We start from the raw sequence: 16,496 nt of genomic DNA, 5'->3' as shown, positions 1-16,496 counted from the left end.
AAGAAGTTTCATCAAAGTTCTCTTTTCTGCCTTATCAAAGTTAGTAAATTTCTTCCCAATAGCCTCTAGATACTCTTTGGCATTATATGTATCACCAATGCTCTGCCTAACAGACTTGTCTATTGTACACTTCATGATCATGATATAAGTCCTATTGGAATGTACCCATTGCTCATAAAAAGTCTTTTCGATAGCAGAACTTGTGGGTTTGGTAGGTGCATCAACCTTAAAGCCAATCCAAATTCATGATAGCTAAATTAATAGTGAGAGACACATTCCAATCCTCATAATTAGTTCCTGTTAGACTCTCGAGAGTAGACAAAGCCGCATTGCCATAAGCTAAGGACAATACAATAAAATTTATTAAGCATATGGATCAAGAATCATACACCCATAAATGTATCCATGAGGAAATTTAATATCAGTTCTAGAGTCTTATTCAAAAAAATACTCTTACGTACTATGCTAGAGCCCAAGATACATGAAAGGCTCTTACGCATGACAAAGCAAAATAATTAAATAGAAAAATTTAAAATGCCTATTATCGAGAGGATAGAATTAGGCCATCAAGCGCCAAACGATTATCCATTATCTTCATCATCCTAAGCATCCTACCATTATATATGTGTGTGAGTGTGTTTTTGTGTGTGTGAAAAAGGGATTATCCATTTCTTTTCTCATATTAACAAGTATGAAGCAATATCACAAAATTCATAAACAAATAAAGGAGAGAAATTTTGCAATGTAAGATATCAGCCATAAAAATGAGAAGACAAGTTTGATACCAATTGTTATATTCAATAGATGTAATAATCTCCTCTTAAGTCATAGCATGTATTCAACAAAGTGGAGAGAAATCATACCTCCAATAGCCTGTCATTGATTTTTCATGAAATATTTAGGGTTTCTGCAAGAAAAAATTTCCTTCTATCGAAATAAATAACCTCAGCTCCCTTTTTCCTTTTTGTTGTGTCCCGAGGAAGGGGTGGAGGGCAAAGATAAATTAAATTCGATGGGCTACTTTTATTTTAAGTGGGGTGAGGGTAGGGGCCTCCATATGTGTGTTAAAATGGCCCATCCCATTATGGACCCAATGACAAAATGTCACTGCTAGTCCACTTAATAGAAATAAATACAACATCCTAATCAATTTGCAATTGTTGATTTCGTTAATCTTTGATATATTTGTTCATGATTGACTGAATTTTGTTTGAGATCTCATTTTGATATGTTTCTACTGTTTAACGAGATAAAAAAGATCAAATAAGATATCTTAAGGTATCATTTATCTGATTTTTTTACATAATGTGTATCTAGAATAAAATGTTACAGGTGTATGGTTGAAAACATATTAAAATGCCGAGTGATGCTTGGTTACCAGGGCCACATGGGCCCTAGTATTACACGGGCACCGATGCCCTATAGGTGGGTAATACCCAAGGGCGGACCCAAAATTATTTTTCAGTGGTGGTGAGACGGAAAATTGACTAAAATAAATTGTGAAAAAACCAAAAAAAAAAAAAAAAAAAAATTTAAAAAAATTAAAAAAAATGTCACTGCTAGTCCACTTAATAGAAATAAATACAACATCCTAATCAATTTGCAATTGTTGATTTCGTTAATCTTTGATATATTTGTTCATGATTGACTGAATTTTGTTTGAGATCTCATTTTGATATGTTTCTACTGTTTAACGAGATAAAAAAGATCAAATAAGATATCTTAAGGTATCATTTATCTGATTTTTTTACATAATGTGTATCTAGAATAAAATGTTACAGGTGTATGGTTGAAAACATATTAAAATGCCGAGTGATGCTTGGTTACCAGGGCCACATGGGCCCTAGTATTACACGGGCACCGATGCCCTATAGGTGGGTAATACCCAAGGGCGGACCCAAAATTATTTTTCAGTGGTGGTGAGACGGAAAATTGACTAAAATAAATTGTGAAAAAACCAAAAAAAAAAAAAAAAAAAATTCTAAAAATTTAAATTTAACAAGGTCGAATTGAAGGTTCTAGATATTCAGTGGGGGCGGCCGGCCCCACTCGTCCCTTAGTGGGTCCATCCCCGGTAATACCAGGGCCACATCCTAAAATGTCAAGAGAATATAACAAGCTATAAAATTAAAAATCTGTCATTTTCATTAGTGTAATATTTGACTACGAATGAGGGAATATCTGTAAGCACAACAATGTTCTGAATTTTTAATAAGAATCTGAACATATGTGCAGATGTTCATGGGCATGTAGTATTATTTAATGATTGCCAATTTTCTCCGTAGCCTTTCAATCCCTTTTTTAACTATGGAGTGATAAGGTTAAAAAATCTTCAGATGACAACTTTCAACAACCTCCGGTGTCATTTTACTTATATATTTTGTTTATTCTCCAGCACTTGAACAAATTTAGCCAGAAAATCTTAAACTTAGTTTTCAAGATCCAGATGAAATTGGCAAGGTTGCTTCTCCTTTTAGTTGCTTACTGGAAAAATATTTTTCTCCTTTGTTTGGTTTTAGGCTTTCTTCATTTGACAAATGCTACAGATGGTGCAAATGAGACAGACCGAGCAGCGCTGCTTGCTTTCAAGGACCGGATAACTGACGATCCTTTTGAGGTGTTGAGCTCATGGAATGATTCTGTACATTTCTGCCTGTGGCGGGGTGTGATATGCAGCGCCAGACACCAACGAGTCACTACCTTAAACCTGCAACACCAGAAACTATGGGGGTCTATGTCGCCCTACATTGGAAATTTGAGCTATCTTCACCAACTGGTTCTTGATAACAATAGTTTCACTGGAGAAATTCCTCAAGAACTCGGAGGCTTAAAGAGATTAAGAATTTTGTGGTTGAGGAACAATTCACTTGACGGTGAGATTCCAACCAGCCTTTCTAATTGCTCCAGTCTCGTGGAAATCCAGCTGTCTCGAAACCGTCTAGTAGGAAAGATTCCTAGGGAGTTCAGCTCTCTCTCGAACCTTAGGCTGATCCGTGCTGCATTAAACAACCTCACAGGCAGCATACCTCCTTCTTTTGGGAACTTATCGTCTCTTCAGATTCTTGGGTTTGCTTCCAACAGTCTCACTGGGAGCATTCCAAATGAGCTAGGACAGCTGAAAAGGCTAGAATATATTGGAATAAGTGAAAACAAATTGTCTGGTACCTTCCCCCAAACAATATTCAATCTCTCTGTGCTTACAACTATTTTTGCACCTCTGAACCAAATTCAAGGGACACTTCCATCTTATCTAGGCTTTACTCTTCCAAACCTATATTATTTTGCCATTGCGGATAACCAGTTTACAGGAACAATTCCCCTTTCGATGTCCAATATGTCAAATCTTCAGTCTCTTTTCATTGGAGGCAACAAATTTACAGGCAGCGTTCCTAATTTGGCAGAGTTGCATAAACTTAATCGTCTAGATATCTCTGGCAATCACCTGGGAAGTGGCGACTCCAATGATCTAAGCTTCATCTCCACTTTGACAAATGCCTCTAATTTGGAAGAATTGGATCTATATGATAACAACTTTGGAGGGGAATTACCTGAATCTTTTGGAAATCTCTCAACAAAGCTCACAGGGCTGTTGGTAAGTGACAATCAACTGTCAGGAAGAATTCCAAATTGGATAGGAAATTTCGTCAACTTGATCGATATTGATATGAGGGGCAACCAATTCACGGGCATAATCCCCATTGAGGTTGGAAAGCTACGAAGTATACGGATTTTGGACCTTTCACACAACCATTTATCAGGGAACACTCCTACCTTCTTAGGAAATTTAAGTCTGCTAACTAAGCTCCACCTGGATGACAACAAATTTTATGGTGAGATCCATCTACTCTGGGACTGTGCCAAACATTGCAAGCACTAAATTTATCCCAAAACAAACTTAGTGGCATAATTCCTCCGCAAGTTTTTGATCTACCTTCTTTAGTGCTATATTTAGACTTATCAAACAACCAATTAGTTGGTTCCCTTCCTACTGAAGTTGGAACATTGGAAAATTTAAATGAGTTGGTTGTTTCGAGGAATAATTTATCTGATGAGATCCCTAGTTCCGTCGGTCGTTGTGAAAGTTTGGAAAAACTTTACATGGAAAAGAACTTCTTTTATGGAAGCATTCCTTCATCCTTTAGTTCTTTGAGAGGTCTAAGATATCTTGATATTTCTCAGAACAATCTATCAGGCCAAATTCCAGAATATTTGGGAAGCTTTGATCTGCAGTTTCTGAATCTTTCTTTTAACGATCTTCAGGGTGTATTACCAGAAGAAGGCATATTTAAGAATGCAAATAAATTTTCTGTGACTGGTAATCCAAAGCTTTGTGGGGGTACACCAGACCTAAAGGTTCCTCGATGCACCACGAAACATTCCACAAAGTTTATCTCAACCTTAACCTTTACATTAATGGTTTCCATAGTTTCTGCTCTTTTGGGGTCGAGCTTGTTGGTGGGTTTAGTGTTCCTTTACTGGTCTAAGACAAGTAAGGTAAATTTTGGCGACTCCTCGAGAGGCTCTTTCTTCAAAGTTTCCTATCACAGCCTCTATCGAGCAACTGATGGTTTCTCTTCAGCGAATTTGATTGGTGTAGGAAGCTTTTCATCTGTGTACAAAGGAATTCTTGAATGTACTGAAACCATTGTTGCTGTGAAGGTATTTAATCTTTTGCAACGTGGAGCTTCCAAGAGTTTCATGGTGGAATGTGAAGCCCTGAGGAATGTTAAACATCGGAATCTTGTCAAGGTCCTAAGTGCTTGTTCAGGTATTGACAATAAAGGGGATGATTTCAGGGCTCTGATCTATGAATTCATGGATAATGATTGTCTGGAGAAATGGTTACACTCAGACAATGAACTATCTATCCAGAAGTTCCACAAGTTAAACCTTCTGCAGAGGATAAACATAGCTATTGACATTGCTTCAGCGCTAGACTATCTTCACAATCAGTGTCATAATCCCATAATTCACCGTGATCTCAAGCCAAGCAATGTTCTGTTGGATAGTGAAATGGTTGGTCATGTAGCAGACTTTGGTATAGCAAAATTCCTCCCAACAGAAAATATTTCAGGGAATCAATCTAGCTCTACTGCTGTGAAAGGAACCGTTGGTTACACAGCTCCAGGTATGTATGGTTTTTAGCAGTATAGATCTATGGTCTTCCACTGCAATTCATCCCTCACTTTCCTCCATCCATCCAAAGTCAAAAGATAAAACGACTATTATGACGAGAAGATATTCATATTATTGATGACTATGTTTCGTATGTTGTGGTACAAGTCATTAGCTATTATGTTGCTTGGTATAGTAGTTATCAATAGAAGAGTCTGCTAGAAGCAGTAGCCGGCTTTTTTTTTCCTTTGTTTTTTTCATTTCTGTTATTTAAATACGGGACAGAAATAAAAATAAAACGGACTTAGGAGAGGAAACACAACTTGACCTCAGAAAATGAGTTAGATGGCTTGCATAACACAGCTTATAAGATTGTCATCTTTTTAGTTCACTTATGAGAAAATTGTAGTCAGGATGACCAGTAAGATTTTCAGGACTGAGGACAGGTTTTTGGGGTTAGCTTACCCTTGGGGGATTGCAACCCTTTTTCCCAGCCGTTGTAACGCGTGTCTCGCATAATCTTCTATCTGTAATTGTTACGTTATGAATAAAGCACTAACCTATCCCAAGATAATATATGCATCAATCTACAGAATAGTGTACAGAAGGGGTGCATAAAATTGAACAGTCGCCTCTTCTCTTTATATTATTGTCTGATCTTCCGCGATTAGAATTAGGGGAACTATTCTTTCTTCTATAAGATTTTTCTGTTACCACTTCAGTATTATGCATCTCCTTATAAGAAATCCTTGCTACATTGCCATGAAATTTTACCATCTTGGTTAACAGAATGCCACATGGCAGTCTATCATTGGCTGGTTTAAAAAAAATAAAAAATTTCCATCAATCAGTAACTGTCACCAATGCATCTGTCATCCAAGGTGGTAAATTCATCTGGCAAGAAAGCATTATTCAAGAATTCATGCAAACAAAATCATGAGATCAGAATAACTGCAGAGAGTAGTACCATTTCACTAGATCTCCTGCTTGAAGAGGATTTAAGTTCTTTTACATGCTTAAACTCCACTTCCAGTGGCGGATCCAAGAAAAAATTCAACACGGGTTAATACGTATAAATAAAAATATTGCACATAAAAAAATAATTTACTTAATTTTTTTTTTTTAATGGACATTTGGGCCGAAGGGACGGGATACCCCCATGTCCACTTCTCTTGTGCAATTTAAGCAAAACGTTACGTCTTGCAGAGTATGGATTAGGAAGTCAGCCATCACCATCAGGTGATGTTTACAGCTTTGGAATCCTCCTCCTGGAGATGTTTACTGGAAAGCAGCCTACCAATGACTTGTTTAAAGATGGTCTTCACCTTCATAATTTTGTCAAGGCATCTCTGCCGGATTGTGTAGTAGATATCATGGATCCGGCACTTGTTGAAGAAAGCAAAATAACAAATATTACAAATGGAAATGAACAAAATCAAAGGATCCACGAAATGAAGGAGTGCCTGGTTTCTGTATTTGAAATCGGACTGATGTGTTCTGTGGCTATGGCAAGAGAAAGAATGCATATCAGCGATGTTGTAAGCGAGCTACACTACATCAAACATGTTATCTTGGAATTGGAATCCACAGAGCCAAATTTATAAAGAAAGCAAACTGAGAGTATATTTTATTAACAGGAAACATGGGTTATTAGATTACTACTTTATGTCTCTTCTTTTCTGAAGTAGACTTGTATCTGCTTGTAAATATAGTGGGAAAATGCTAGCTTGTCCTCTTTAGAAAATGTCAGTCTCTTGTGTTTATGTTTAATATGCAATTTTAAACAATATAATAAATATGATTTTAGTTTATATATATTTATTATGTTGTCTAATGCTTTTCATTCATGCTACCAAGTATGTAGGGATGCAGAAGCTAAAATATTTAATAAATCTAAATATTATTGAAGAATATTCGATTGAGTGCAAGAGTAGACATGACTGATTCCTTTTTAATCTATTTCCTCACTTCACTCATGAGAGATTCAACACAATAAGTTATAAACTTATCCACTTATACAGGCATTCATGGACTATTCTAAATTTGCAAGACTTTCTGTTATCTAAGATCACACATTTTCTTTCCAAAGCATTTTTTTCATCTTCCCAAGCCAAGACAAATTTCACACTGGTCAAGATTTCATGTTCCTTAGTGGTTTTTACTGTGGTAGTCTTAAACATATTCAATGTCTTTAAGTATTGCAAGTTAGTATGGGACTTTTTTAAGTTTTTACATCCACTTAATCTGTAATCTTTCATTGCTTGAATTTTTTCTAACTTGCCAATCGTGATTGATTTTGTCAGAATGTTGGTTGATTGATTATTGTTGTTAATGACCTCCATGTAAATTTTGCCTTATTTAACAAAACTAAATTCAAGGAGTAGCTGCAGTCGCAGTTTCAAATCATTAATTCTTGCAAATTTTATCCAAGCTTTTGATCTGTAGCAACGCTAATTCCAAATCTTTCAAACTTGTGCAGTATAAGGACCTTTGCACAATTTTCGTCCAAAGATCTATTAATTAACAAAAGTCAAGTATCCACCTTAGCCCTTGTTCGGGCTCCATTTTTCAAACCTCATTTTCATCCACACTGTAGACATAAAAAATAAAAAAAATGGATTGGGTCGATTTAAATAATTAGCCCAATTAAATTGAAATCTACTAAGGTCTATAAAACCCAAAGAACCATCTCACATTTTAAATAAATAAATATTTAATTATTCCTTTTAATTAAATATAATTGAGTGATTATCAAAAGTAGCACGAATTTTTCCCTATAAATAGGATCAATGGTCTATAAGGGAGGAAAGGAAAAAAGCAAGGAAGAAGTGAAAGCTGAGAAGACAATCACGAGGTGCTGAATAAATTCCAAAGCCGAAGGAAAGGAAGAAATCCTGTCAAACCTAAATCCGATGAACCTCAAGAAGATCAAAACCTTCTTCGAATCAAATGGGTGCAAACCAAGTCCAAAAAGATCAAAGTTTTCTTCAAATCCAATCAAATTCAAGTACAAGTCCAAGCCTCAAAACTCAATTGCCGGACAAGTCAAGTATTAACAAATCAAAATTTCAACAAAATTCTCAAAAACTAGGATTAAGCCGCATGGCCTCCCATCTTCAAATATTCAGAACATTAATAAGATGATTTTTACAATTTTGCAATTACAAGAAGGTAAATATCACTTTATTTATCAAAAATACAATTTTGTAACGATTTTTGTATTTTAATACACGAAATTCGTCGTACAAATTTCTTAGCACGCCTAGTAGGACCTTCTTGTCCTTTAATCTTTTGATCTCAGAATCGTTAAGTTTCAACCACTACATCAGCAATAGCAAGCGAAAATGTGAAAACAAACTATGAGTCATCTTGGAGAGATACTGGTTGAACTCTTCCATGCGACCAAGGCTCAAACAAAAACTAGGAAAACTCGATTGGTCCCACCATTGAAGAAATTCTCCAACAAAGGCAAAATGAAAATTGCCTTTAAAAAGCCAAACTCTCATTCAATTGAAAAGACCATGAGTTCGGCGAAAAGCTCTCATCTAGGCTCCATCTCCAGTGGTAGATCCTTGTCTGGATCTTCTCATGCCACTTCTCAGCAAAAGTGGGAGATGATACTTCATCTGAAGAATTATTTGAGCCAGTGATGATCACAGAAGTGACATCGCTCTTAGATGACTGAATTCAACAAATGACTTTAGCCATTGAAAAATTAACAAAGTCACTAGAAGACAAAGATGCACAGATTGTTATGCTCATGCACAGGCCAGAGTTGTAAAATCCACTGGTTAAAGAAGATCACGAAAATTCGGGATTTCCAAGGCTAAAGAGCTAGAAGTCCAAAAGTGCTAACAGAAGCAAGATATATATGATCAGACAGTTGTTCAAAATATATTGTGTGACGCCACTCAACTCTTTCTTGCCTCTCTATCCGTTCAACAACTTCAATATATGATTACGGATACCATTCGTGCACAGTATGGTGGTTTATTGCAATCTTCATTAGTATATGCCAAGCCCTATAGTCGTTGGATCGACAAAATGAAGATGTCACTTGGTTACCAACCTCCGAAATTTCAATGTTTTGATGGAAAGGAGAATCCAAAACAACATGTTGCTCATCTTATTAAGACGTGTAATAATGCAGACACTTACAATGACATCATAGTGAAGCAGTTCATACACTTCCTAAAAGGTGCCACATTTGAATGGTACATGGACTTACCGCTGGGTCAATTGATAGTTAGGATCAACACGAGCGGGAAATCCTAACACGCTTCTATAGCACTCGGCAAACTGTTAGCCTTCTAGAAGTTGCTCGAGTGAAGCAAAGCAAAGAAGAGCCTGTTGTAGAGTACATCGAACGCTGGAGGAATGTCGTGCTTAATTGCAAAGAACAAATAAGCTAAGCATGTTCCGTCGACATATGTGCGCAAGGTATGCATTGGAGATTACTCTATAATCTCCAATCAAATATGCCTCGCTCATTCGAAGAATTAGCGACATGTGCTCATGAACTGGATAGCCAAATTGTAAGACATGAGAGTTACTTACCAAGTGATCAACGTGACAAAAAAGAATCTAAGAAAGAAATAAAAAAGGACGTCAAGCCAAGTAAATCCAAAGAAGTTATGACGATTTTCTACTGTTCTTGCAAAGACAGCTTTTCAGGGGTCAAGCTCGAATCCAAAACCAAAGCCTAAGTTTAGATCTAACAAAGGACAAGTCCAAAGCAGATATCATATGACTCTAAAAGGACTTGAAGCAAAGGAGTATCCATTCTCAGATTCTGAAGTTTCTCGAATTCTGGATTAGCTTTTTGAATAGGAGATAATCAAACTTTTAGTGCTAAAAAGACTTGAGGAAATTGGTAAGGTCGATCATTCTAAATATTGTAAATTTCACAGAATCATTAGCCACCTATGTCTTGAAAGATCTTATTGTTCGCTTTGACAAAGAAAATAAGATCAAACTTGAAATTGAAGAGAATCCAACAGTTGTCTGCTCGATGGTTTCATTTGGATAATTTGATCCAATTTCCATTGTAGGGAAGAAACAAACATTTTCTAATATACACGACGCTTGTAAATTCTAAGTTAAGGGGTTTAGACCTCAACTTCCAGAAGGAGCCATCCCAGTGGAGTGCGAGGTAGACAGAGAAATCACTATCAATTATGTCTATTCGGGGATGGATAGACCAAGCGCATCCAATCGTCCAACCTTTTATGAAATTATGACAGGTGACTTGGAAGTTTAGGATTCTGACTTAGAGTCTAAGATGAGATCGGTGACGACTGGTCTACCTTCATAAGCTCTGAAAGTGGCACCGATGAAAGGTGTACTTAGGCTTGGCAAGAAAGGAAAGCTACGACCCTGCTATATCGGACCTTTCGAGATACTTGATAGGGTCGAAAATGTAGCCTATCGGTTAGCTCTCCCACCTGGGTTATCGGCAGTGCACAACGTGTTCCATGTATCAATGATCAAGAAATACGTGCATGATCCTAATCATGTAGTGAACTATCAGTCCATGGAAGTACAAAAGGACTTATCCAATGAAGAGGTACCAATTATGATATTGGATCGAAAGGTGCATAAACTAAGGAACGAAGAAATTCAATTGGTCAAAATACAATGGAATAATCATGAAATAGAAGAGGCCACTTGGGAAGGGGAAGAAGAAGCCAAAAACAAGTATCCAACACTATTCGTCCAATCAGAAGGTAAATTTCATGGATGAAATTTTAATTAAGCTGTAGGGGATGTAGAACCCCAAATAATTTTAAGCACCTTAGTGGCACTAAGACATGAATATTGGATGGCTAAAGTATACTTCAGAATTTTAGTCTCATTTGAGACCCATTCATGACATAGAAAACATTCGACTCGAAAAATGATATCCAAAGGAAATTTGTAGCTCTTTGAGTTAGCTTTCCAACGCACTTTGAATTACCTCAATTAGATATCGTGAGAAGAAGTTATGATAGAAATACTAAAGGCTGTACAGTATCAACCGAAGTACATAGAATATGAAAAATCAAATTTCTACACGATTTTCTAGCACCTTCTTAAACTTATAACTCCCACATAAATGGCACCCATATTAATGAGTATTAGGCCCTTCACTTGCCCTTAAGTTGTGAGATTTTTACCTATAAATAGGCCTCAATGCATACACATTTTTCACACCAAGACAAAAGCTTTTAAGCATAAAAGAGAGAGTTTTCAAGTCTAGAAAAAAGAGAAGGGAGAGGAAGGAAAATTAGTTTTTCCTAGAAGTTTTGGTGCTATCAAGAAGTGTTTTCCAAATATCAATTCTCAACGGAATGTTTTTTTTAAACATCAAGGAGTGCATTTTTCAACAAGGTTCAAAGCATCAATCAAGGTAGGTAGAGGTGCAAAGTGTTAATTCGTGTTAAGTTATAAGTTTCTAGCAAATGAAGATTTATGTTAATGTTTGCATGTCTAATGGTACCTCCGGTACGGCATACACCTCCATATCTAATGGTACCTCCGGGTACGTCATGTACTTCCGATCGAGGCGTCGTGTTAAGTCATGACTCTACGTGTTTGGGATTCTACCAAAAATCCTACTATGAAAAGGTTTCTAAAGTTACAGCTTTGAAATATATAGTTTGATCACGAATGCACCAATGATATCTATTGAGTTTTTTTAACTTACGGGTTTAACCCCTTCTCTACATATTGATATGATTCTACCTTGGGCCTGGATGATGGAAAAGATGGAGAGTGGTGCAACGAGCCCATGGAAAACCCGATGAACAAGTTATTTATTTTTGTGAACGTTTTCAATGTCATTTCTTTAAAGTATTTGAATAACGCTGAACGCGAGAACAAGTTGTGAATAACGCTGAACGCTGAACGCTGAATAACGCTGAACGCGAGAACGTTCCATTATTTTTTTATTCAGTGTTTTATTTAAAGTATTCGAAAGGTTGTTGTTAAAATTATCATTGTAAAAATTAAGTTTCCGCTAAAACATATTCTCCTATGACTAAACCACCGGTTAGTTAAGTAAAGTAAGTAGCGTTCCGGTCCCCAAAGGGTCAGGGCGTTACATTATACGCCTCAAGAATGAAAGGTGAATTTCCTCGGCGATAAGAAACAAATCCAGATCGAATACTCATCACGAATTCTAAAGTATCTACAGACCTCGGTCATTCACACGTACATCAGAATGAGACGATGAGGGAAATGGATTCCAACAAAAGTCATTGACATCCATAGTTCCACGGATAAGGTCTCAACAATCAACCACATTTTTCTCCCAAGACTGGAAAGCATTCAGAGTGTTAGCATATCTTCGGATTGTAGGACGAGAATAACTTTTGTCCACATGAGCATAAACACTGTAGACAAATAAGTTGCAACCTAAATATAAAGGAAATGTCCAGGAAATGAATATGAAATCGAGCCAAGTCTAGGTCTGATTGATGGTTTGACATTCATGCAAGTCCTCTATAAATACTCAATAATATGGGCTTAACTAAGCTGTAAGTATACCCACCTGCCATCGTAGAAGATGCTTTAAGTCCAAACTCTCGTACGTTCATCCCCAGATGGAAGGTTGAAGCGACAGAGACACAAAGAAAGATAAGTTGCTATCTCTAATTCCTCTTCTTCTTCCATAAACCACAATGCTGGCAAATGGCTCCAATGTCGTCGATCTCTACGAGTAATGTCCCTCGGCCTATCAACCACCACTGGCTTTCGTATTTCCTTCGATGCTCTTTGATGACGCCTCTTGAATGGATTTAAATTCATAGCATTCTTATACTTTTTGTGTTGTCGAGGATTCTGGGCACAACAATTCTCTTGAAACCAAAAATCAATCCAATTTTCATGAGTAGCCCAATCAGATTCATTAGCATTGGTGATCAATGCGAAAATATTAAAGAGGTACAGACAAGACTTGGGAAGGTGATCTATCAACTCTAAAAGGCTTGAGACTACTTCCTCATAGTAATGACCCATGATCAAAAGTCCACTTATCTTGCGGATATCCCAAAGAGAAATGCCAATTTCACCATTGACAGTCACAAAGGTCAACATTTCTAGACACCAAACCTCACAAAGAGATCTATAGATAGAGTTTGGACGATGATAATCTTTTGTAGCAGAATCGACTTTAAAAGCTAAATCACGAAGATTCCTTTTCAATAGAAGTTTTTAGACATATAAAGACCACTTCCAAAATTTTGGAAGAAAAGAAATCTCTCCCCGATCGGCAACTGCACTTCCCAATTGTATTTCTTTGTTGTCAATCTTCTCACAAATTATGGCCTTTGGGATACACTCCATGCTCTAGAAATGATGAGGCAAAAGACATAGAAATAGAAGATGTCTGTAGGGAGGTTGGACTTGCCAGTATTCAAACTTTCATTGCACTCACTAATGGTAGACATATACAACTCAACAATAGCCCTAGGAGGTCAGGAGAAAGATTCGTTCTTAGCTTATGGATGCTAAATTTAAGTTCACCTCATAGACCAGGCTGGGTATATTCTTCACATCAGTATCTTTAAAACACAAGTAACTTTTGCCTTGATTTTTTAGCTCAACAATTTCGTTTATATTAGAGTACACTTTATCGTTAGAACTTGTTTCAGCCATGCCTACAAAAAAATTAGCAAAAAAAAGGGCTGTAAATCTTTTAAATTCGTTTAGCGTCTAAAATTACAAGCCTCCAAATTATGTAAATGGCCTCGACACAAAGTGCCTTGGACAATCGAAGAAATGGGTCTTTGGTCCTCAACACAAAGTGCCTTAGACTGTTGAAGGAATATGTCCTTAGTCCTCAAAACAAAATGCCTTGGACGATCGAAGGAGTCGATCCTTGGTCCTCAACACAAAGTGCCTTGGACGATCGAAGAAGCCGATCATTGGTCCTGAACACAAGATGCCTTGGAGGGTCGAAGGACTCGGTCCTTGATCCTCAATGCCAAGTGCCCTGAATGGTCGAAGGAGCCGGCTCTTGGTCATCAATACAAAGTGTCTTGGATGGTTGAAGGAGCCAGTCTTTGGTCCTCAATACAAAATACCTTGGACAATCAAAGGAGCATGTCATTAGTTCTTAACACAAAGTGTCTTGGACGGTCAAAGGAACAACTCCTTGGTCCCCAACAAAAAGTGTATGGGATAGCGAAATGTGGTAGTCTTTGGTCCTCAATGTGCGGGAAAAGACTTGCAATTTTGAGCATATATTTCTTGAACTCATAAAATAATTACGGCAAAAAATTTAACTTCTACACGAAGAAAATCTCAAACCTCAGAATCCTTGATGCACTCCAAAAAGTTGAATCCCTGAAAAAAAAAATGAAGAATGTTAGTTTTAATTTTGTTAAAACAACAATACTAGAAAAATGATAACAATAATCAATGAAAAAAGGGCTCAAAATAAAGAAATAAAAGAAAAGAAAGGAAACAAAACAAAAGATAAAAAATGGTTACGTGTAAAAAAAGAAGAAAAATGGTCACCAAAGATAGCAAAAACCAAGAATTATATATATATAAAAAAGGTCCAACATAGAAACCCCCAACAAAAAAGATGAAAAAAGTTTAAACCAATTTGCAAAACCAAACAATTTGTCTTGGTTTACTTCCGAGTGGCGGAATGAAAGTTCTTATTTTGATTTCTTTTTAGTTTTCATCACATCGATGGAACCAACAATAAAAAAAATGAAAAAAGAGAGTGAGAGAGAGAAAAGAAAACTAAAGAGATGGAAAGAAAAAAAAATAGAAAAAAAATTCTTTGCCTTTGTTTGCAAGATTTAACCAGGTTGTTTCCAAATCTCATAATGCATTATATAAATAGGTAAGTCTAGGACTTCACTCAAGCCCAATTTACTATAAAACATAAAAGCCAAATTTACTATTTAGACAAGTTCGTCATAATATTTATTGATGACATACTTATGTACTCAAAAGATAAGAACCAACATGAGGAACAACTCCGAGTAGTACTCAAAACTTTGAGGAAGGAAAAACTATATGCCAAATTCAAGAAGTGTGAATTTTGATTTGATCGCGCAGGTTTTCTTAGTCATGTGGTTACAGCCCAAGAAATTGAAGTAGACCCTGCTTGGGTGAAGTCCGCAGTTTCTTGGGATTGGTTGGCTAATACAGAAGATTCATTGAAGGCTTCTAAAAGATAGAAGGGCCGGATGACTCAGTTGATAAGAAAGGATGTGAAGTTTCAGTGGACAGAAAAATGTGAAAAATATTTTCAAGAACCCAAGTAGAGACTAGTTTCAGCTCCTGTATTAACGATACCGAAGGTTTGGATCGATTTGTAATTTACAGCGATACCTCAAGGCAGGGTTGGGTTGTGTACTGATGTAGTATGGAAAAATGGTTGCTTATGCCTCGGGACAGTTGAAGCAATATGAACAGAACTATCCAATGCGCGACTTGGAGCTTGCAGTTTACACCTTAAAGATATGACATTATTATCTCTATGGTGGAAAGTGTGAAATCTATACAGACTATAAGAGTTTCAAGTACTTTTTCACACAGAATGAACTGAATATGAGGCAGAGGAGATGGTTAGAGCTAGTGAAAGATTATGACCGTACAATTCATTATCATCCGAGTAAGGCCAATGTAGTCGCAGATGCCTTAAGTAGGAAGACAAGATCGTAGTTAGCAGTTTTACCCACAGTGTAGGAAAACTTGATAAGGGACTGAGATAATGAGATTGGAAGTTATCACGCCATCGACTCAGACTAAAGCGAGAATAAGAGCGTTCATGATTTAACCTATACTTCGGGATAAAATCAATGAGGCACAGGATAATGATCCATTTTTACAGAAGATAAAGGTCGAGTTTGGTACAAATAAACGTATAGGGTTCGAAGTATCTGCAGATAACACGTTGACTTTGAAAGAAATATTGTGTGTACCTAAGGATGAAAGTATAAGAAATGACATATTGGAAGATGCTCACTCTACCCCTTATTTTGTACATCCAGGTGGTACGAAAATGTATCGAGATCCTCGTAATATATTTTGGTGGAGAAACATGAAGAGGGGAATTGGTTTGTTCGTGGAGAAATGTATTGTTTGTCAGCAGGTTAAGGCAAAACCTCAAAGGCCGTTAGGACTGCTGAAACCATTAAATTTTCTAGAATGGAAATGGGACACATAACGATGGACTTTGTTGTAGGCCTTCCGAGGTCAGCAAAAAGTTACAATACTATTTGGGTGTGATTGATGACTGACGAAGTCAGCCCATTTTCAGCCAATCAAAATAAATTTCAACATGGAATAGCTCACACAGTTATACATCAAAGAGATAGTTAGATTGCATGAAGTTCCAATCACCATTGTTTTATATCTAAATTTTGGAAAAGTTTGCA

The 16,496-nt window shown here is 36.7% G+C and overlaps 2 protein-coding genes across 2 annotated transcripts; both read left to right on the top strand.

Annotated features, from left to right (window-relative positions):
- The first annotated feature begins 2,446 nt into the window (after positions 1 to 2,446).
- On the top strand, positions 2,447 to 3,926 carry LOC111408435 (LRR receptor-like serine/threonine-protein kinase EFR). The gene has a single exon (XM_023038195.1). It carries the CDS (start codon positions 2,447 to 2,449, stop codon positions 3,875 to 3,877), a length of 1,431 nt encoding a protein of 476 aa, XP_022893963.1. The 3' UTR covers positions 3,878 to 3,926.
- On the top strand, positions 3,926 to 6,859 carry LOC111407554 (probable LRR receptor-like serine/threonine-protein kinase At3g47570). The gene is made up of 2 exons (XM_023037117.1): positions 3,926 to 5,128; positions 6,322 to 6,859. Exons 1-2 carry the CDS (start codon positions 4,099 to 4,101, stop codon positions 6,717 to 6,719), a joined length of 1,428 nt encoding a protein of 475 aa, XP_022892885.1. The 5' UTR covers positions 3,926 to 4,098; the 3' UTR covers positions 6,720 to 6,859.
- Positions 6,860 to 16,496: the final 9,637 nt, after the last annotated feature.

The sequence above is a fragment of the Olea europaea genome, chromosome 13, assembly GCF_002742605.1.
Source record: "Olea europaea var. sylvestris chromosome 13, O_europaea_v1, whole genome shotgun sequence".
Lineage (NCBI taxonomy): Eukaryota > Viridiplantae > Streptophyta > Magnoliopsida > Lamiales > Oleaceae > Olea > Olea europaea.
This window is presented reverse-complemented; position numbering and strand designations above follow the sequence as displayed.

Bases quoted from the DNA above. Each gene is read 5' to 3' on its own strand.
- LOC111408435 (XM_023038195.1), top strand. From the start codon at position 2,447: ATGAAATTGGCAAGGTTGCTTCTCCTTTTAGTTGCTTACTGGAAAAAT.
- LOC111407554 (XM_023037117.1), top strand. From the start codon at position 4,099: ATGGAAAAGAACTTCTTTTATGGAAGCATTCCTTCATCCTTTAGTTCT. The intron at 5,129-6,321 runs GTATGTATGGTT...TACGTCTTGCAG, and splicing joins CGTTGGTTACACAGCTCCAG to AGTATGGATTAGGAAGTCAG.